This window comes from Siniperca chuatsi, linkage group LG1 (genome assembly GCF_020085105.1).
Source record: "Siniperca chuatsi isolate FFG_IHB_CAS linkage group LG1, ASM2008510v1, whole genome shotgun sequence".
NCBI lineage: Eukaryota > Metazoa > Chordata > Actinopteri > Centrarchiformes > Sinipercidae > Siniperca > Siniperca chuatsi.
In genome coordinates, this window is record NC_058042.1 from 11,525,948 (window position 1) to 11,549,026 (window position 23,079).

Here is a 23,079-nt window from a genome sequence, read left to right on the forward strand (position 1 = left end):
TTAATGTCAACCCCTCATTCTGATAGAGCACTGTGGAACGTGCCGAAGACAAGATTTGTGACAACAGACTGAGATTTATTGTTGACTTCTTATTTAAAATATTTTGTAATGAACCTAAAGCATGAACCAGAATGTATGTGCTTTTTAAAAATAACATTGCTGAAGAAATATCTCTTGTGTAATAGCAAATATTAAAAAGTATATTTATGTCTATTCTAAAAGAAGTTTTTACAGTTAATGAGCTCTTATTGAGAGAATCGTAGAGTCTAAATGTAGCATTCCTATGACTTAAGAAGCAGCTTTTATTTCAGTTAACTGTCAACCTTTAAGATCGATATGAGCCACTCATTATCTCCACTTACAGTGCATTGTGGTAGAAGAAGATGAAGGAGTAGGAAGCACAGCAGTCCTCAAAGTTTAAATCATATTGGAATAAGAGCTGCTTTGTGGTTGATGGATGATGACCAGCTGACCCTAACATTTTAGAAATGGTCATAGTTCTGGAACAGTCATGGTTTTATGTTTGAGTTTTGTTTTAACAAAAGAAGATAGCTCATCATTTGTGGCTTTAGACTTTGGGTTTAATATTCTTTGAATATGCAGCATATCACTTTTAAAAAAGCAATACAGTAAACAACACATGCATACTGATATGCAAAGAGAAAGAATAATCCTCTAACAGTGGTTTGGCTCACATTATGGACAAGGCCTGCTGCAATAAGTCTTGGCTCTGCAGTAACAACAGCCCTTGTGACTCTACACCTGCCCATGTATGCGACAATACACAGACTTGGCACCTCTTCACCTCTCCTGCGCTGTCCTTATTTTGCAAAGCGCTCATAAAAACAAGATCCAATTACTAAGCCGACAGATGCAGACCTCAAGTACTATGTATAAATGCAAGGGCATGATCAGATTGTTCATTGTCCGCATACCCAGATGCACATTACACTTTTATAGTAGGTGTAAATAAAGTCATAGCCCATTCAGCCCCTCAGTCAGCTATACAGTCAGTCAACGTTAGCGCATGCTGAGTGTAAGCATGAGCACTGGAGCAAACAATGCTTGGGGCACATGGATAATTTTTGTTTTGTTATCATGTAATAGGATGTTGACCAACAAGGTAATATCCCAAAAACTCAGTGTAGTCCATTAAGCAAAGTCTTTTATCCATGACTGGCAAGTCTCACCAAATAGTACAAAATAAATAATAATCACAGCAATATTGAGATTGCTTTCATCAAACTTTACCATATTTACCATCCACTATTATCCCTTTCCCTGCTGTCTGTGTCACTTTATCAAGTGTTCCTATTGCATATATGGGCAAATATGGTCAATACAGAACAAATATAGTTTATATACAGTATGTCAAACAAATAGTTTCTTAAGTGTTACATTCAAACTGTAACTACAATGCTGGAATGCATGCATAAATGGATCCAATATAATACAGCATACCATTCTTGCTTCACTGAGACTGATAACACAATCTTACAAGTTTGCTACTCGTATATGTATTTCTCCTGTTTGTCTTTTTACATCATTTGCATTTGTTATTGACAGTTCTAAAAAAAAGTTGACTCTAGAATAAAGACAACCACTGATCTAATTTAAGGACATGAGGTGGTTTCCATCTCGTTTCCGCATCTTTTATTGCAGCTGTAAGACCAGAAAAAAAATTGCCTTTGATAGCTTGACAGTTTAAAAGAAAATGAATCATTCAGTAGTATAACATAGTATGTGGCGGTGATCAGAACTGCCAAGACATATAAATATAGGTAATGAGTGACAATGTGACAATGGCATTTGTGAACATACCAGAGAGGGATAGAATGTATTTGTAATTAGCAGCGTTTTAAGGTAAAAGATAACTTACAGGAATACATTTCAAATGCAACAACTGATTATTTTACCTTATTTCTTCAATTCTGTACTCCACTCTACCCAGGCAGATTATAATCATCTTTTAAATCTTAAGGAGGCTTCAGTCCTTTATCATTCATATGATAGAGGGTGTGAATACTTTGTTTTTGCTACTAAAGGAGCACTAAATTGATTTTTCCCCAGTTTTGAGTAGATTATTTTTTTAACAGTGTGGCATCTAAATTCTAGTCCATTTACCATTTACATATTTCATCTACATGCTTACAGTTATACTGTAGATAGAATGAGCATTGATTGGACCAAACTGTTCAGAACAGTAATGAGTTGACAAACCAGAAAATAATACATGTGAAGGCGAAAAAGGTGAGACTGTTTGCTTTTCAAACCCTACTCATGGCACATTTGGGCTTCCGCTGAACCAATTTCTTAAAGAGCGGAGCATAAAGGCATTATAATAGTGCCCAAAACAAATAAAGATGGAACATTTAATTGAGATTAAGCAAGTGGAAACAATGTTGTGCATGAGTGAGTGTGTATGGGAGCAGAATTTTCAGAGACACAGACACAAACAATGTTTTCTACTGCAGTAAATACGACACAAAACAACCATTGATATTAAATTTTGCACAGAATGATTCATGGCAATATAATTTTTCTTTCAAAACATAATTCAATAATAGATTTAGATCTTTAGATCCTTAATGTTCACCTTTTCTCTTATATACCTTTGATCCATGCATATGTGAATGATTTTGACAAAAACTATCATAAAGAATTATTTTAATAAGTAATGTATGAAAACACCAGACATAATAACATTGAACATGAACATTTAAATAATTGCAGCTAGAATCCACTTTTCATATGTAACAATGATTCTTGCATGGAAAATATTATAACCTTGAAAATGTAAAAAAAAAACAGTATTTCCAGTGAATAATAATAAAAATATTAGATAATACTAGAAAGTACAAACTGGTAGGATCAGTAATTTGGGATGTAGGTTGCAATGCTGACAAAGAAATTATATCCGTGGCTTCTTTTGGCAGGAGCACCAGCACAACAGCTCTCTGGCTTGCATATTGTGGTATTTCCATTTGATTGACAGGTGTGTCATAGCCAGAGACGCACTGGGCAAACCCCCAAATGCCATTGCCTTTCCTGTCAGTGTGGTTGGTTTGAAGCTGTCTACATGGATTGTCTGGCCAACATGGAGAACATGGCGAATTAGGGAAGTTGACATGGTAAATCAGTGGAGTTGGCTCTGCAGTGCACTGCTGTGAGCCACGCTTTGTATCACCACAGAGGCTGGGTTTCAGGCTATGAGTCGTGCTTATCAACCAGCAGATGCCAGTGAAGGTATTTGTATGTGTGCATATTTGTGTTTTTAGCATTTTAAGTATCTCCTGTTTAGGGATCTCAAAGATCAAAAGAAAGCATTGGTTTTGTCATTTTATTTTGTTGAATTTCACATTACTAGAATTTTATATCTTGACACATATTAATCGCCAAGCAAACTAGTATTGAGTCTGATTCTGATTCTGATAAAACTATTACTTTCTCAAGTAAAATTACCCCACTGCAAGTAAAAGTCCTGCTTTCAAAATCACCCAAAGTAGAAATACAGAAACATTAGCAGCAAAATGTAACAGAAGTAATTAGGCAGCAGAATGGTCCCTGTCAGAGTGATATTATGTTAATGGTTTTTTATTACGGATGCATTACTGTGTATGCAGCATTTTATCTACTTAATACGCTGTTTGGTAGTTAAATCCATACAAATGCATCATATTTTATTAAATGATCATATATTTTGAATGTATAACCTTAATATACAAAGTAACCAGTAACTATAGTTGTCAAATAAATGTAGTGGGGCGAAAAATACAATATTTACCTCTGAAATGCGGTGGAGTAGAAGTATAAAGTAGCATAAAATGGAAATAGTTAAGCAAAGTACAAGTACCCTTAAAGTTGTACTTAAATAAAGTACTTGAGTAAAAGTACTTAGTTACATTACACATCTGGCTGTGAAAGGATGTTTAGACATTTTTCTGGCTACAATTACAATGAAAATTGAGGTCCCATTTAGCTGTTGTAGATCTGTTTCCCAGAGGGAATGCCTGACATAGACCACATTATGATATGTACATCATGAAAAAGATTAAAGGACATTTGCTGGAGGTATTGAATTTGCAAAATCCACTGTTACTGCAAAATTTCAAATGGTTAAAATAACACATGCATGGTTGAATTAGAAATTTTTTGGGTTTTTTTTTGACATTCCCAACAACTGTTGCACAAGATAAGCTGGGAAAGACGGCAGACATGAGTGAGAGTAATTTTAAATTGCTTCAGTCACCTGTAGTTCAGTCCCCTCGAGTTACATTTTGGGTCACATCTCTACCATGTGTAGAGACTAATAGCATTATGGCAAGGAGGAACTAGAGATATACTGTAGGGTGCGTGTGTATGTGTGTGCATGAGCAGGCAGGGAGAATGATGGTAACTCACATTCTGAGAAAGAGATAGCAAGGTGCAGCGACACAGCAGACAAAAGAGTTATCAAGGGAGAGAGAAAACTGCAGGATTTTGATTAAGCCCATCACACTGTGCTCAGACCACGCAGACGACAGACATGCTTGGCCGTCTCTCAGTGGTCAGAGTCGCTCACTCCCTCCCTGACCCCCCTATAGCCAGAAGCTCTAATCACTGTAAAACCGATTCATTAAAATCTGCTGTTAGTGAGAGGACACACACGCGGGTGAGCAAATGGACCACAGCCAATTATGTGATTCCCTGCCAGTTAGAAAGAGATTTAGGCATTAAGTATCTCTGAGGAGGGAGACAGTGATCACTACAGCAGATCTGCACATTATTATAGCTTCTGGAAGTGTGTGTGTAAGTACCTGCAATATGTAGACTATGATGAAGGTCGACTCTATGGCTTGCACACATTCAGGTGGAGTGATAAAACCTGAAAACAAAAACTGACTGCAAAATCACTGTAATGCTTGAAAAATAAAGAGTAAGTACAACAAATTTTCAACAGCATAAAAAGGCTCCATGCTTAAGCAAATGTGAACACAAACTTCATATAGAGCTAATACATAAGTGACGATATTTTTAAATGGTAACTCTGAAGGATAGAGTTGTGATACAAACAGTAATCACGCCTGACAAGTTATCTTAAAATTTTAAATGTAGTTTGAGGCTGCAAGTCGTTTCTGTTTGTATTGCTGCTAAAATAACATCCCCATGGAAAATGCTTTCTATTTGCTTTGTTTGATTCTTCAATACGATAAGACAGGCAAAGAACTAAATTAGAGGCCTGTGGGCAGATCCACCCCCTGGAGAAACCAAGGAGCAAACACAATCAGAACTTGGTCTAGGACTGAGTTCCAGGTTGGGTCCAACTGAAATTGTTGGAGGTTTCAGGTCGTAATGAGGACATAAGAACATTTTGATAACACGAGACACACTTGCTGTGTGTTTAGTCAAGAGGCAATACATTGACTTTACACATGAAATCAGCTTACTTGTCATGTGGAATACTACTCATCCTGTGAAGACTTTATAATGTCCTCTGTGGCTCTGAAGGAAGCTTTCTAAAGTCTGAGAAAATAACCCTGATGATGTCATACTAATGTGAGCAGGGTTATATCTGATTGTGTTTGAGACTTTATAACTGAAAGCCTGTGATAAAAACTTAGGATGTGGAGTTTGGAGGGAATTGGTGTTCACAAACAACAAACAAACAAAAGTTATGTTTACACTCAGTGTTACTCACAAAAACACATAATGTGTATCCCTGTGTCGAGTGCATTTCCTGCTTCATAAAACATTTGCAAAGCTGATATAAAGTATTTTTAATCCAGCAGTTGTTTACATCCATGTTTATTAGCTTGCTTCTTCCCTGTTTTTACAATGCTGCATATCTTGGTGTTACCGCCACCTTTAGATCAGTGGAATAGAGTGACACCATTGGTAGGACTGTGCACCGTGTCACCCACTCATAGAGAAACAGCTCCATATCGCTATTAGAGGTCTAAAACTCCTAGGCTCTTTTATGAATCTTTGTTCTCTCTCTGTGCATACTGCTGTCATGCACAGTAACAAACTGTTGAGACAAACTTTATTCTCTCCTAGATTCAGGCCCGGTTCCAGAACAAAATGACTTAGAGTGTATCTGAAATTAGTGGGGGTGCACTAGTAGCTACAGTGTGGGCCAGCAACAACAATGAAAAATAGTGTAGGTGTTACGGGTCCTGAGCGTGGTCTCAGATGAACAGATTATGCTGGAACACAGCTGGAAAAAGTTGTAAACAGCAGTTAGCGAATACAGCGTGTCGTTCCTTTTCAGCAACAATTTACTTTATTTGCAATGGTTCCGCAAAAGCATCATATGTCTTAGCTAATAAAAGCTAATGAACAATTCCACATACATAACACATTTTGCAATGTCCATCTCAGATCACAGTTTCACTCACTATAACCACTATGATGTCATTGAAACACATTATACAAGCATTCCCTCTGGCTTTTATACTTTTACACTAATTTGCTATTGTTGACAGACATTTTTTTATCATAAACATGAATACGCATAAGCACCAGCCAGGGTGATACTTGAGAAGACATGAGCAGGTGAGTCCATTTTCTAAACACATTCAACACAGTATGAAACTTAGACTTCAAGCAAACATAACAAGCTAGTGATATCAAGTTAACTAAGAACTCAGCCCTTGCTTTTTCTTGGCCAAAGTTAGGTTAAGATACCATTAAAACCTTAGCTGAAGCCTTAACTGAAGCAACTTGACCTGCATCACTATTTACAAAGAAAATATGACTAGGTTGATTCACGTATACTAAACATTGTGCCAAAATATTAACAATAACAATGCTGTCAGTGGTCTTATTTGCTAGCTAAAGGAAAGGAAAAACCCAGCACATAGATGGCACCTTAGGGTACATGAAACAGGTGATTTACCGCTAGTTTTTAATATCATTTAGCAACAAAACTGTGACAACAAAACAACATTATGCTCTGAGGAAACATTTCTACGTTTTATTCAAGTTGGTTTTGAGAAGCTATGTATCCCCACTAACCTGGAAAAAGTTGTAAACAGTAGTAAGTGAATACAGTGTGTCGTTCGTTTTCAGGAACACTTTGCTTTATGAGTCAGAACGGCACCCATACCCTCAAACTCCGGTCCCCAACAGAGGGTGCAAAATATTAAACTGAGTGTGCAGTGCATGCTTTTGCACCCTCGTAGAACTGGGCCTGCCTGGATTGAAAGTCACAATGGATGTTTTAAGTGTACCAGTTAAGAGCTGATTCATTTTTGTTTAGAAAAAACAAATATGGTAGATCTTGTCTCTGCATTGTATCTATTTATTTCCTCTGCATTATTATGTAAAATAAGTTGAAAATCACATTTGATTGTTCAAAAGGTGCTACATACTCCACTTCACATTACTGACTTGTTACAAAAAATTATGAAATAATAGTACAATTAGAAGATTGGCAGCCTCTACAGCTTTCTACGTTGCATTTCTACGTTGCATTGCTGCACTCCAGGGCTGGATTTCATGGATAATATGCCGGATCACACAAAGAAAACTGCTTTATGGCACCGAACAGAAGGAGAGCCAGAGACCTGCAGCTTTTAGAATTTATTGTAATAGCAGATGGTGGAACAAGTGAAAGGTTGATGGCAAAATCACATCCAACAGTCCATCTAACAGCCCCTTGAAAATCCAACTGAACTTAATTTCTTCCCAAAGGCCTCAGAAACTTGGATATGTGATTTCTTTCACTTTTATTTTCTCTTGTTACCTTTAGGGCATAAGAAATTTGTCTGTGACGCAGAATCAATACTGCAATATCAAGTGAACCTCTGTTAAACATCCAACTGTATTTTTCCTGACCAGCAATTCTGGCTGTTCACTGTGTGGAGCTAAAAAGAGATCTTTTGAAAGATGTTGTGGACACCATTTAAATTTTAACCATAGTCCAAAATTATTAGTACATAAATAAAGTTGTAACACACAAAGTATGTTTCTGAAGTACTGGTTTTATCACTGGTTGCAGTTAGCAGCACTACCCCACCTCCCAAAACATACTTCAGAAACATCAAATAACTTTTGCAGTTCTAAGTTAACCAAAAACATATTTGCATCTTTCTTCAAACCATGAATTGAACCTTTTAAACCAACAGTGATAATTGTATGCTCAATGCAGTCATCTACAGCACTGCTCACCTACTAAATATTTTCTCTCACTTCTATCTCTCCCTGTATATCCCAAGATCTTCAAAATCCTACAGGTTTACACAAGCTGTAAACTTTGTACTGACAGGAACCATTGAGTTAGTTGACTTTAGCTTGTCTGAGAGCTACATCAGCCTGGAGATAATCTATCTGGACCATTAGCTTTGCTGTCACACTTGACTTCATCTAATTCCCTGACATTATAGATTGACCAGAACAGATATCAAATGTCTTTGTGTTATTAATTGTGGATTACCTCATGTGGCCCTACTGTTGACTCATTTGAATCCACTGAAATATTATTTCTTATCGCTTTGTGATTCATCACTGGCTGGTTTTAGTCCTCGGCTTTAGGTTGATTTTTTCAGGTTCATAGATGATTTACATATTCATGAGGAGAAGGTTCCCTGCAACCCACAGATGAAGCTGGCAGATGCTCTTTTGATACAAGAAAGTGTTTTATTTACGGTAAATTAGGTATGGAGGGCGGTTAACAAGATACTTGTTAAAAATAAGTGTTAAATTACAACCTTTAATACCTTAAAGAAGCTTTAAAGGTTAGAAAAGTACTTTGCATCATATGTTAGTTCTAGCTTATATCATCTTCTGTTTATTCATTGTTTAAATTTCAGCATGTCTGTTATGATAATAATTTATGCTTTTCCGCATTAAAATGTGAAATAGTGGAGACATAATTAAGTATACAGTGGGTACGGAAATTATTCAGACCCCTTTAAATTTGTCACTTTGTTTCATTGCAGCCATTTGCTAAATTCAAAAAAGTTCATTTTATTTCTCATTAATGTACTCTCAGCACCCCATCTTGACAGAAAAAAACTGAAATGTAGAAATTTTTGCAAATTTATTAAAAAAGATAGATAAATATCACATGGTCATAAGTATTCAGACCCTTTGCTCAGTATTGAGTAGAAGCACCCTTTTGAGCTAGTACAGCCATGAGTCTCCATGGGAATGATGCAACAAGTTTTTCACACCTGGATTTGGGGATCCTCTGCCATTCTTCCTTGCAGATCCTTTCCAGTTCTGCCAGGTTGGATGGTGAACGTTGGTGGACAGCCATTTTCAGTCTCTCCAGAGATGCTCAATTGGGTTTAGGTTAGGGCTCTGGCTGGGCCAGTCAAGAATGGTCACAGTTGTTCTGAAGCCACTCTGTTATTTTAGCTGTGTGCTTAGGGTCATTGTCTTGTTGGAAGGTGAACCTTCAGCCCAATCTGAGGTCCTGAGCAATCTGGAAGATGTTTTCTTCTACGATACCTCTGTACTTGGCCGCATTCGTCTTTCCTTCAATTGCAACCAGTCGTCCTGTCCCTGCAGCTGAAAAACACACCCATAGCATGATGCTGCCATCACCATGTTTCACTGTTGGGATTGTATTGGGCAGGTGATGAGCAGTGCCTGGTTTTCTCCACACAAACCGCTTAGAATTAACACCAAAAAGTTCAATCTTGGTCTCATCAGACCAGAGGATCTTATTTCTCATAGTGGGAAGTCCTTCATGTGTTTTTTGGCAAACTCTATGCAGGCTTTCATATGTCTTGCACTGAGGAGAGGCTTCCGTCGGGCCACTCTGCCATAAAGCCCCGACTGGTGGAGGGCTGCAGTGATAGTTGACTTTCTGGAACTTTCTCCCATCTCCCTACTGCATCTCTGGAGCTCAGCCACAGTGATCTTTGGGTTCTTCTTTACCTCTCTCACCAAGGCTCTTCCCGCACGATTGCTCAGTTTGGCTGGTTGGCCAGGTCTAGGAAGAGTTCTAGTCGTCCCAAACTTCTTCCACTTAAGGATTATGGAGGCCACTGTGCTCTTAGGAACCTTGAGTGCTGCAGAAATTCTTTTGTAACCTTGGCCAGATCTGTGCCTTGCCACAATTCTGTCTCTGAGCTCCTTGGGCAGTTCCTTCGACCTCATGATTCTCATTTGCTTTGACATGCACTGTGAGCTGTAAGGTCTTATATAGACAGGTGTGTGCCTTTCCTAATCAAGTCCAATCAGTTTAGTTAAACACAGCTGGACTCCAATGAAGGAGTAGAACCATCTCAAGGAGGATCAGAAGAAATCCAATCAGAACAATTCAATTAATATATCACAGAATCACAGAATGTTTGCAACATTTTTCATCTGATATTAAGTTGATATAGGTTGGATCTTATTGAATCTCAACCAGCTAAATAAAGTAACATGGCTATCAAACAATGCATGCAAACTGGGTTACTGGGTGACCACATTGTGACTAATAAGCATTGTTTGCATGTAAATGTCTGTAAACTGTCTAGCTAGCTGTTACCTGTTTCATATGCAAGCATTCTCTCATTCACTGAATTTACTATGCTATACTATATTTGACTTACATCATATATTACATTCATATTCAGAAAGAGAAACACTGTGTGGAAGGGAATGCATTTTATGATAAAGATGTATGATAAATATAGATTTAAAACTTAAAAAATTCTCAAACAACACAGATAAAATGTGAGGTCTAATTTAACCACAGAGATAGAAAAGAATATCAGAATATAAGCTACAGTTTGTATTCAGAGATTTCATGACTGATTACACTATGTATCTGCACACAAACCATCTTTAAAACTGATTTTTAGGGTATTTCAGAATGTGGATTCGAAATTAAAGGTGCACCAAAGATTATGAACAGATAAGGGTCATAGATGTTTACCCTCCAATTTGAGATGAAGTGGATGTTGACATAGCTAAAGAAAACGGAAGCATTTCATCTCAAATGATTTACTGTAACTCTAATACCTTATGTTCAGATACAGCTGCAGTCTTTAGAGAGACAGTTACATCAGCAAGGATAATGAACTCCTGCGTGTCTCATTTGAATGCACAACAGTAAGCACACCATGCATCTCAAACAACAAGAATGTTTTTTTTTTTGTGTGTGTTGATTTTGTTTAGAAAAAATAGCTGCATCCGAAACAAGTTGGTTCAGACCATTGAGAGTTACCTAAATTCAGCTCAGTCTGCAATTCAAAATTGCAACTTGGAAAAATGATACATCACCTCCATCTTCCTCCAACTTTACCTTGATGTCAACACAGAAAACCTTGCACATACAAACCCAAAATGACAGCAATATTTCCAATCTGGATTACTTAACTTTTGCTAAACTTTATCAAGACATCCAATCCAATTTTCCTTCTCACTGGTAAACATGGAAAGTAATAAGGCAGTCGGCTTACTAAAATACAGACAATATCTTTTATGAAGACCAACAACCACTCAAATATAAACTATAAACTACCCATTAGTTCCACCAAAGTGGTGCAGAGCAGAGTGAGAAGTTTAGCTGAATGAGGAGCGGGGTGAAGAAAACTAGTTTTTTATTGAGTTTGTGCTCTGTTTCATTTTAAGATATTAAAAAGGAATAAATACAATCCACCCCACAGATGAACATCATTCCACCTGACCCTTTGTATAAAAAATATGACAGACAGACATTATACGCAGTGTTAGTGAAAGTGAAAAGTGAAACATCTGTAGACTACATTATAACTGTTAGCTTGCCGTGGCCATTGGCAATGCTTAACTCTCTTCATTCATTTTCATTTAATATACTTGATCATTTTAGCTTGTATAGTACAAATGAAGAACATGTTTATTTTGTTGGTATAAATCTACAGGAATAGGGATGTTTTGATCAATGAGTATGAATTGAAACTACTTCACTCTGTTCTCCACCACACCCACTCCATCTCATGCACTTACCTCGACAAATAGAAAAATATATATTCAGGAACTATCTAAAGTAAAATGTGCCAGTGTTTACATTACTACCATAGGGATGGATCAGGATTCTCATTTTTGTGCCAAGAAACAACATCATACGTGACCATCATGACTTAGGCTTAATCCACAAAAAAATTGGCTGCACCAATAAAGAAACAGTGCCACATTCTTAAAAAGTGCTGACAAATATGGGTATTTTCTCACTCCGTCAGCTGTAACACTCTCTAATGTTTAAACATAAACATACTCAAACAGTATTCAACATGCTGACAGACACACATCCATGAATCTTTTCAACCAATTGATGAAATTTTAATTGACTATCAGTGTCTTATGGTTAGGCTTTTGTCTGAGCCATGTGGGCACCAGCCTTATATTAGGCACCCAACTGTGACTACTAGTGTCTGATAAGAAAAACCGCAGAACATAACAACTGCTTCCAGTAGCAAATTTCACAGTGATATTATTATTATTTCATGATTTGATACAGTTATTCTTTGAGAGGGAGACAGGGAAGAAAAGTAACGGGAGTGACAAGTTTTGGCAGAAAGTTTGGTGGGAGCACACATGGCTCAGAGGTCTCGACTTTTTTGAATATGTAAATTTAAACAAATACAATAAGTGGACATTTAATAGAGTTCAGGGACTAAAATAATATCCACTTCTGTTTATTAAGGCTACAAGATTGTAAAGGACATGCAGAACAATTTAAACATCCAGTAATACACACATAATATTATGTCACAGGGACAATCACAGGCACAGCAGGCCACTGATAAACAGACTTCTGCTGCTTTTTTCTTCAGGTCAGCTGTTAACTTGACAGAACAACCTGCAGGACATTGTGGAACATTTTGGCTCCCTGGCAGATCACAGTCTTTTCGTTGGTTCCATGTATGTACTTATAATGTTGTCTTAAGCTGGTTATTATAAAATGGGTAATGTGTAGGTAGTACAGGCAATATTGTGAGACATTTTCAAGAAGTGGCATGCAATTAGTCTTTTTATGTTTGATCAATTTAGTGAGCTTATCTGTTTAGTTAAGGGTTTAAAAACCCGTCAGCTGCACATAAAGGCTGTGCTGCTCCTTACTTCCAACTGGATTAAAGTGGGTTGAACCGACAATGCCATCCTTGGAGCCCTGGAATCTTGCTGGTGTTGCTAAAAATGTCCAAAGTTGGCACAGAAAATGAGAAGTTGCAGTTCAGTTTACATATACACTGTGTCCTACCTGAAGGCTGTACAGGATTCAATCTTGTGAGTCAGTATTTTTCAAGAACATAAGAATCCCCATCAGGAAGGTAGGAAGTAATGTAATGCACTCAGTGCAGGAGGTTTGAGAATAATGTCTCTCATTCTATATAGCTCATTCTGTATGACAGACAAAAGCCTTTTCCTTATTTTCCATATTCACAAATTGGATACCATGGATTTAGGCTACTTTAAATTCTTACAACTATTCTACCCTTCATTGTCCAGTGTTAGATTTAATAGGGTGGGGTAGAGTGGGATTGAAGGTAGGCATAAGCCTTGTAAATTGGACTTATGCGGGTGAAAGCGTTGCTCAGCCTCAAGGGGGAATGCTCAGTTGACTTAAACGCAGCACTTTTACAGCAACAGCTTCATCAATTCGCCAAGCTTTCGAAGCAGAGCAGCAGTTCCAGAATGAACAAAGAACTTTTGACTAGATGGAGAAACAAAGACAGAAGGAGATAGAGACATACAGGAGATAGACAGAAAATGTCTGTGTTGTGTAAGGATGGTTGTGGAGCTGTATAAAAAAGCTGTCACTCTGTCACTCCCTCAGTGGATTCCATAAGATCACCCGTCTTCCCTTATTGTTTATGTTAAACTTTAACAATTTTAGTTTTGAAGGATATATAAGGTTTGGTTTTAAAGAAATGAACATGTTTTTGATAAAAGTAAAGTCTGAGCTGATTTTCAACACTGACAATGTTAGTGTCACAGAACCCAAAGAGCAGATATCGTTCAAAATGTTTATTTAGTCAATTAGAAATAAATCTTTTTCATGTCCATGGCATAAGTCTGGTTACTAAAGAGACCTAGTTTAAAAACATAATTTTAAGATAATGTAAGATAACATAAAAGAAATGGTGGATTCAATATTGAATTTTTTTATCGAACAGACAACACCTAGAGAGTTTTTCTATCCAAAAAGATACTGTTTGCTCAAGAGGAGTGAGCAAAAACTACTTTCTGCAAAGAAAATGAAGGTCAGAAAAGTACACAACAGAATGACCACTAGAAGCCCATCTGATCTCAGGGAAAAGTACTGCCCGGCAACAACTTTCTTCTCCTTTTGTACATGGCTCCTTCGGGAGAACTCCCTGGGTAACACTATTCTGAGGCCAGAAGCACAGAGACAGACCCTCAGTGACTTGAAGTCCTACACTTCAACTCACTGAGGAGAAAAAATAAAAAAGAAGATAAATATATTAGTTTTGGTAGTTAATAGGTAGGAAACAGCTTTTGAAACAGATGAAATGTTTGTTCAGTATTGCAACCTGTTTCATCAGAAAAACTGCCATCTCTATCCCCTCGATCTCATTTCAGCATCTTAGAACAGAAGTAATTTCAACTGTGCAGTAATAGCAGAGAATTGTTTTGTTAATGCATTCACTGTGTTCTCTGGACAAGCTGCTGCATTCTGCCTTCTCGTCCCTGCACTCCAAATTCATAAAATCTGCTTATTACAATTCTGCCACATGTCCGGCTGAATTCCTTGAAGCCATTAGTGGTTGTTGAGAATGGTTTGGGCTGGCCTCAGCATCGACTGTAATGACAAGGACGGGGTGCCAGGGAGAATCAATGCTTCTCTGGGTCTCAAGAATGAAACTGTAACAGCAAGACTGCCCCCATTGAGTGCTGGACTGCCGTCGTTTTCAACCTCTTAATTGATCAAGGTTTTATTTATCTTGTCACAAGACTTTAACCTAATTTGTTTTCCATTCGCTCACAAAGCACCTTCATTGAATAACCATGTTAACAATCCACAGTATTACATTTATTTTTCCCCCCTCTCTGAACACACTTTAGATAGTGTGTCTGTGTTAATTTACATGTAGCAGGGGCACATTTAAACTTGTGTAATTAATTATCATATCAAATCTCTATATTAATTTTTGTCGGCACGTACACACATACACACAGTAGGCTTTTCATTTGAGAATATTCTCTTTGTATGTGTTTTAATACAGCAGAGGGAGTGGAGGGGCGCAGGGCTGAGATGAATTCTTCTTCCTTTGTTCTTTCTGAACAAAGCAGATGTGCATCATGCATATCCTCTTTACTCTGCAACTACGCAAAGATGTCCTTGTAATTGGGTGACATTTTTTTTTACTGCAATACCAGCTGTATGCATTTCCATTACATTTCTGTCATAAAATACCCTCCTCACTGTCGTCAACTTAAATGGAATGTCAATTCTTAGTGTGTGGAATGGGGAGCGTGGAAATGGGCTTAACACTGGGACCCATAAACATAAAGTTTAATGCCGCCACCAAAGGCAGGGCCAATCACGCCATGGCTTTGCAAATCAAAGAATAATAATCACAGATTTTCTTGCCCAGCCATCTCAACAGCTTAATATAAATAAGTTAGTAGCACCCTCTTGTGCACTCTCATTTTCTAATCATCACCAATTTCCTTCCCTCCATTCATTTTTCTTTTTCATTGCTCACTTTGCCTTTCCTTGCATCAAAACTGCACAATCCTCCACCCCCACCCCTGTTATACACCCCCAAATTATTTGGTATGATGTAGGGATTGGATTGTGGAATAAGAGACAACGCTGCTCAGCTGATCTCTGTCTGATGTCCAGAGGGAGATTCCCCACACAGGACCACTTTATGGGCTCATTTGCATTACCACAGCTCCGACTGTAAGTCAGCAGGCTGTTAAGAAGGAGAAAGCCATGCCAGTGCAGGGCGATTATAGCCATAATATATTAACCCATACTGAGCAATTTCCAGAGACAAGCTGGATGATGCTGTGATTGATTTTACTGTGCTGTAAGTGTTAACTATCAACACTACTCTAAGTGGAATATGGTCATTGTTATATATCATCTGTTCAAATGACTGTACTCAGTTTGCTCTACATTTGCCAGTTTACAATTTGCCAACCTTACATCCATTTTATGAAAAAAGTTTTTTGTAATTAAAATTTGACATCATAACTAATACTAATAGTGTTACTTAATATTAATTAATTAATAATTAATATTAATGTGATGACTTAATAAATTAATGGCTAAATAAATAATTAATGATCACAGCGCTGCCTGAATGAGTCTCCACAAAACATGCAAAGTATTGTATCCCTCTTGAGTCTTACCACTAGTCACAAGATAAACATGTAATTTCTTAGCAGTACACACACACACACACACACAAACACTTGTTGAGAAATGAATGTTGTCTTGTGATGTAATGATGTGATGAAGGAAGCATGCTAAAGGAGAACTAAAGGTCTGTTGTGACTGGGAAGGCTTGGCAGGGCTAGACTAATGGGAAAGCTGATTAAAGTGTGTTTCATCCCCCTAATGAAACTCATCTTCTCCACCCACAGCATATAGACAAGTTCAATAGAGTAGCTTTACAGGTCCATGGAGACTTTCAGCAGTATGTTGTTATTCTTACCTTTACATGTTGGTCATAAAAGCTTATATTCTTCAGGGTTACCAATGTGATCCAATGTGGTTTGTGACAGATGAACTTTTTAACTGAACAGCTACTATAGTATTGTAAGACCTATAACTATACTTTACATATACTTTCATTTGGCAGATGCTTTTTCCCAAAGCAACTTACAGTAAGTGTATTTAACCTCCACAGGTGCATCCCTCCTGATCAAACAGCTAACAACACCTCCAGTGCTACAATACAAATGCTTGACTTTTTAGATGTACTCATCTGTGGAAAATACTTTTTGGATACAGAGGTAGTAGAACTAGAAGCTGTTTGGCAAATACACCCAGGGCTTTAATTTCATGATGGCACATAGCTGAGCTTTGTGCTGACAAAGCCACATGGTTGAGTGTTTTCCTACTCATACCCATTTGGTATTTCGGTGACTCACTATGAACTTGACTGGTTAAAGTCAAGGTAGGTAGTACGTAGGACGGTTCAGTGTTTAGAACTGGCATTTCACAGCAAAGGGGGTTTTGCGTTTGAATCCAAGTGCATTTCATGTGCTCCACATTCCTACCACAGTTCAACAACTTGCAGTTTAGGTAAACTGCAAACTCTCAATTGCCCATAGACATGAATAAAATTGTCTGTTGATAAGTACTAGCCTTGTAACAGAATGACAGCCTTCTCAGTGTGTACCCTGTCTCTTGCCCAGTGCATGGTAGAATAGGCTCCAGACCCCCACTAACCCTGCACAGGCTGAGCAAATATAAAAATGTAGGTGCAAGGGTTTTCTGGTGGATTTAAGCTTGTGTTGCTCAGCTAATCACACCTATACTTAGAACAGATCTTATCCAAAAATGTGGAATTTCTTGTTTGTACGTAATATATGTACAGATGTGTTTGTGGTGTGAATGATTTGTCATCCAGCAAAGATTGTGTACCATGATGTGTGAAATGAGTGCCGTGGAAGTGTCAGAACCTTCTGAAGATGTCAGGAAATAAGAGGCCCCTTTGTGTTGTCAAACTATCCCTGCGGTCCACTATCGGTCCTGAGTGGTTCTTTTTCTTATACATTTCTCTGTGACATGAACAACACAGTAAGCAAATGTGTTACTATATATTTACTTGTCATGATGCTGCATCTCTCACACAAGAAGATCAGTTTCTTTTTGGGAGAGGCTTTTTTTGTCCAGACTGTGATGTTGTGATGTAACTGGTCATGATGGATGCCAGTCCCACCGACACCAACTAAAAATGTAATCCTCAACCCCATTCCACTGCAGCATATTTGTGCAACGTGCCTCTAGCCACAAAATTACCAAAAGTTAGTTGGTAGCTGTTAAGACTGCATTATGATGCATTTCTGGTTTAATGTTGCTCTCATTTTGGTCTCCATTTGTCATGCAACTGTCCTCTCAACAGCATTGCAAATTTCTGGAATACTTTCAATGTGGGACTCTCCATCAGTCATGCCACCCTCAGTTTCTTCAGCCTCTCTACTGGTTCAATTAAATTGGAAAGCAAATCACTTACACCACTATTTACCATTTACCAGTTTGTCTTGGGACAGAACCTTACATTTTATTTGTTTTTCAGAATCAGAAATACTTTATTGATCCCCGAGAGGAAACTCTTTTGCTACAGCAGCTCACTATCACGTCAGTGCACACAGGAATAGAAGTACTAAGCAAAAAATATAATACACTATAATACAGGTCAGAAAATACATTTATACATTTAATTGCCTGACAGTACAAATTAGGAAGTCTAAATATCAATTTTAATGCTAATTTCAGGTAAAGATGTGCGCACCACAAGTGTTGTATAAAGCAGAAAATATAAAGGCAAGAGACTCCTCATTTCTTTGTGCTCCCTTAACTTCAATTATCTGTTTATCTTTTGCTGCAACATTTCGATCCAAAATGTTCTACTTTTGCCATTTCAGTTAATGGAACATGTATTGAAACCTCATGTCACTGCCAGCACTCAGTCAATCTCAATAATCTATTTTATTCATGCACCTTATTTTTGTTGTCAGCATTGACAGTATCACACACTGCAACCAAGGATTTACCACGATCACTCTGACATTGCAGAGTGAAAAATGATCAATTATAATGTTGCCAACTCTCACTTCCCCACTCTCTGTCACTTATCACACTGCTGATAAATGGCTAGGTACTAATAAATAATCTCACATTCTGGGCGGTTTATGGAGAAGGACTGCCATTAATTAGAGTGACAGACAAGTGGAACCTATTAAGATGATGCATAATGAGATAAAGGTTCTGAGTATTGCGCTACCCTTCTTTCACCTATTTCCCTCATCTTTCTCCAATAATTGGACAAATTTGTGAGGGACACTGTCATGAGAAAAGTTTCTTGTTAAAATGGTCTTAGCACATTTTAGAAATAGAATGCTGATTTTAACATAGACAAATTGAGTTATTATGTTCAGTTGTATATTCAAAGTTCAAAGTGTTGATGTTTTGAAATTCACTGGTGGACTGTTTGGGTTTCCAACATAATCACGACTGACTGCTATTCTAATGTTTTTTGAACAAAAAGTACAATACAGTAATAGATAGCATTTTCGGTTTTACCATGCTTTCCATCATACCAATAGGCCTTAATCGTGCCATAATAAAATAAGTGTATAAATAATGCACTATTGAAAATGGTATGAAGTTATGTAGACCAACTGCTTAAAAATGCGCCTTCACTTGCCTTGTGTGCTCATGGTCGCTGGTTTGGAGAATGACAACGTCCCACCTACAGTATGTGACTTAAATGGACAAGCCCTAATTATTCTTTCCCATCCTTTATATCAATCCATTCAAAGCAGTACACTATTTCCTCCATCACACACACCACAGACATTAACGCTACTTCATTGCAGAGCCAGCAGTGCTCACTGACCTCTGCACAGTGATCTTGGTAAGCAAATTCTGATTTAACTAACTTAAATAGATAACGTTAGTATCTTTGTAACATTAAGCTGAATGGTCCATACTTTTATGGCAGTTATAACATTTTTGCTTTACAATTTTAGCTTGTGTTCGATTTAAAATAAAATATTTACTTGTTCTTATTCTTATCTACTTAAATTGCATAAATAAGCATTTGCCTTTATACCTATCACTATATGGAGGACTATCGTTAGTTTTAGCTAATGTTAGCTAAGCTAGCATTATCTTAAAAACGTTAGATTAAATTTAGCTATAAGATAAAGCAGCTCCAAAACGTTAGCTAAAAGCTAATGTTACCCGCTAGCTAAATGCTAGCAAAACTGTAGTTAGACAGTACTGCTGTGTGGAAAACGTAAGCTGCTGTGTTAAAGAAATGTTACAAAGTACAACTAATATGGTTAAGGGAATGGAATGGTAGGACTGGTTCTATAAATGCATAAAGGTGTCACATCTAGTTAACCGTTATTATGGTTATTATGATCCTAATATTGTATTTTGTTTTTAGGTGACAAGTTTGTGTCCAAACTGTGGTATTTAAATATGAATGTTTTATGTCCAGTGAATGCAACCCCACTGACTGCAGAAGTAACATCACAAATGACCCAAGGGAGGATTTAGCCATTCTGCAAAATATCTTTGGGGACCTGCCCTGCCAAGATTTTGGAAATTTCTGATATGTAGATAATGTTTTCAATGTTTAATTTGCTCATACAGCAGTGGGATATGTCAAGAATAACTATCCTAGTTGTATAACTAAAATAACACCCTACAAATGAAATAGCATGGTTAATAAATAATTACACAACTCCATAGAGACACATTTAATTTGTTTGATATTCTGCTCTGTTCACAAGTGTAATTTGTTCATTGTCATGCATTTCTTTTTCCGGGGGGACGAAATCGGCACATGACAATAGGGAAGAGGACTGCATGTTGGGCACAAAAAAACCCATACATTTTTCACTGAGTAAACAGAAAAAAGCAACACCTGTCCTATGTAATACAGTCTAATACATCTCAGAAATGATTCCAATGTTTATGAAATTTAAAATATCTATATTTGTTTTGACTGTATTAGGGAGGTTTTGATTCACCTTAACAGTACATTTTGAAGCCGTGATGATATTAGTCAATTTGTCATACACTCACTTTCATTTATGTTGTTGGTCAATGATATTTTCACTGTATGAGGTAAACAGCCTCACAAATGGCACACTCTACCAGCTTTGCTTTAGTTTCAAAGTAACGACTGCCGATATAAAGTGTGTCTCTACCTGTTTTAAATGACAGTAGTCACCATATTGCATTTGTGCCTGTTAATTGTGTTCATCTTTAAGAACTATATTGCTAATTAAATTAAATCTTTCATTTGCATTTTCATTTTACAGGCTCACACAACAAGAAAACTTTATACACTTTATACCTTGAAAGCACTAACGGAATTTTGTACTGTTTCTCTGGTTAATTTTGAAGCTGATATTACGATTTTTTGACCTCTGAGCCCTCTACCATTGTAACATTGTGATTTAAAAGCCCCCCCTTTTGGCGAGTAAAATCTTGTTACTGAAAGTGCAATATAAGCTTTGAAAGTAAAAAGCTAATAAGAGTAGGTTATCCCTATGACTAGTATATAAAATATATATATATATAAAAAAGATCTGCTTAATGAGGTAACTTAAGCATAGTGTTAACTGTTGCTACTGCAGCTTTCAGACCGTGGTCGGGAAGCACAGGAAGACAGATTGTTTTCCTCCAGGGCTGAAGTTGATGCTAACTTCGGGTCTAACCACCTTCACTTTTACCCAGCAGCTGGGAAGCAAGACATGGGAACGTCTTGGGTATTGAGGAGCTGCAGCTTTTCTTCATGGGCAAACTGTAACCTACACTGTACATTTACTGCCACTAGACATCTTCACTGCTAACCTTTCTCTCTGCTCCGACACCTGTCTGCTGTTCCTTAAAGGAGCCACGCTACTCTGATAACAAATGGGGAGGAAAAGTAAAGAAACACCTGGTGAGTAGGTGAGGAAGGGCTGTGAATGGGCTCAAATGTAACCCCTCCCCAATAACGATGTCATCGTCCATCCCGATGTTTCACTGTGGACATCGTCATATGCCAATTTGGTAGACATTGCCCAACCATGTTGTATGTGATGCCTTTTCATCAACAAAAAGTATCTGTAGCTTGTTGTTTGGATTTCCCCATTTGAACTGTACAGTTAATAAATCATACTTACATTTTAAGTGTCACATGTTGTTTGTATTATTTTCCTTCTTAAATGTGTTACTTTGGACTAACAGGTAATGATTGAAGTGGTGCCTGCTCTCTGAAATTCGAGTGCCCTTCTCTATTGGTGACATTTTGACTCCTCGTTGATTTTCACTAATGACAATGTTCCAACCAAGAAATGAAAGTTTTGCCTATTTAATACTCATATTAATCTTCTGTAGCGACAACTGTCAAGAGATGATACTGTTGTTTCTGGTTGAATGGTACAGTATGTTAATATCCACTCAATTCTGTATATGGTCCATTATACTATAAATGTCTACTGAGCCTGTATGTACATAATTCTTAACTTCATATTCAAAATGTGTGTGTGTTGTGGTGGGGGGTTGTAGCTGTTTATTTGTTTATGTTTGTGTGTGTGTGAGTCAGACTATGGAAACAGTTTCATGCCAATGACAGCAGACAGTCTGACAGACTGACTGGCATGTTGCCATTCAACATAGTTAAGCCTAACACAGCATCAATAAAAAGTCTCCACCTGTGTTGCATAGCTAAATAAAGCTGCAAGTAGTTAATACATTGGTAGCCAAGCTGTAAACAGATAAATAACTGAGAATAAGTGCAAGTGAGTTGACTATTTTTAGGAGACAGAAAACTGTCTTAAGTAAGCAAGTTTGGCGAACAATATGGCCTGTGCTGATAAGAAGCACAAGTTGGATGCTATATAGTGCTGCTGCCCAGATAACCCATTCCCTCCTTTCTCTCTGCTTCTGCTCTGTGTTGTTGTTGGTCATCTGGAAGTCAGTTAAAGACAGTGATTTATGCCTGGGCCTTCATGCAGCATAGCCTCATTACACACAGCCATTTTGAGAATCAGCAGATAATTACAGTATACTGTACATCAGAGACCTCATGGGGCCCAGCAGATTCAGTCTATTCCACTGGCCTGTCATTTAGGCCATAGGGCCTCAGGAATGGAAAACTGGATTCTAACCTCATTTGAAATATAATTTGCTTTTCATTTTACAGGAAATCTTGAAAATTTGCTGTGGAATGTTGAATTGGCATTTTGTAATTGCTCTGCCGTGAATAGTCATTATAGTTGATGGTTGTTTGCTAATGGTATATCTTTATTCAGTAAAGACATTACTGAGTTAAGCTCATTTGAGGACAGTAAAATAGGTTTGATAAAAATGATGACTTAGATTTTTTAAAGTATTTTAAATTGTAATGGTATTGTGTTTACTTTTGTTTGCACTTGAGTGAAATATATTGGGGTTTGTGAGCTCTTAAAACT

At 37.4% G+C, this 23,079-nt stretch overlaps 1 protein-coding gene across 8 annotated transcripts in view; it reads left to right on the forward strand.

Annotated features, from left to right (window-relative positions):
- LOC122876885 (protocadherin-9) overlaps positions 1–23,079 on the forward strand; it is a 198,772-nt gene that overhangs the window by 32,964 nt on the left and 142,729 nt on the right. For 3 of the 8 annotated variants that reach the window (XM_044197830.1, XM_044197774.1, XM_044197792.1), the window contains exon 3: positions 21,516–21,566. The exons of the other annotated variants lie outside the window; for them this stretch is intronic. In XM_044197830.1, the coding sequence (XP_044053765.1) occupies positions 21,516–21,566 (51 nt within the window). The remainder of the gene's footprint in view (positions 1–21,515; positions 21,567–23,079) is intronic. 8 annotated transcript variants of the gene reach the window in all.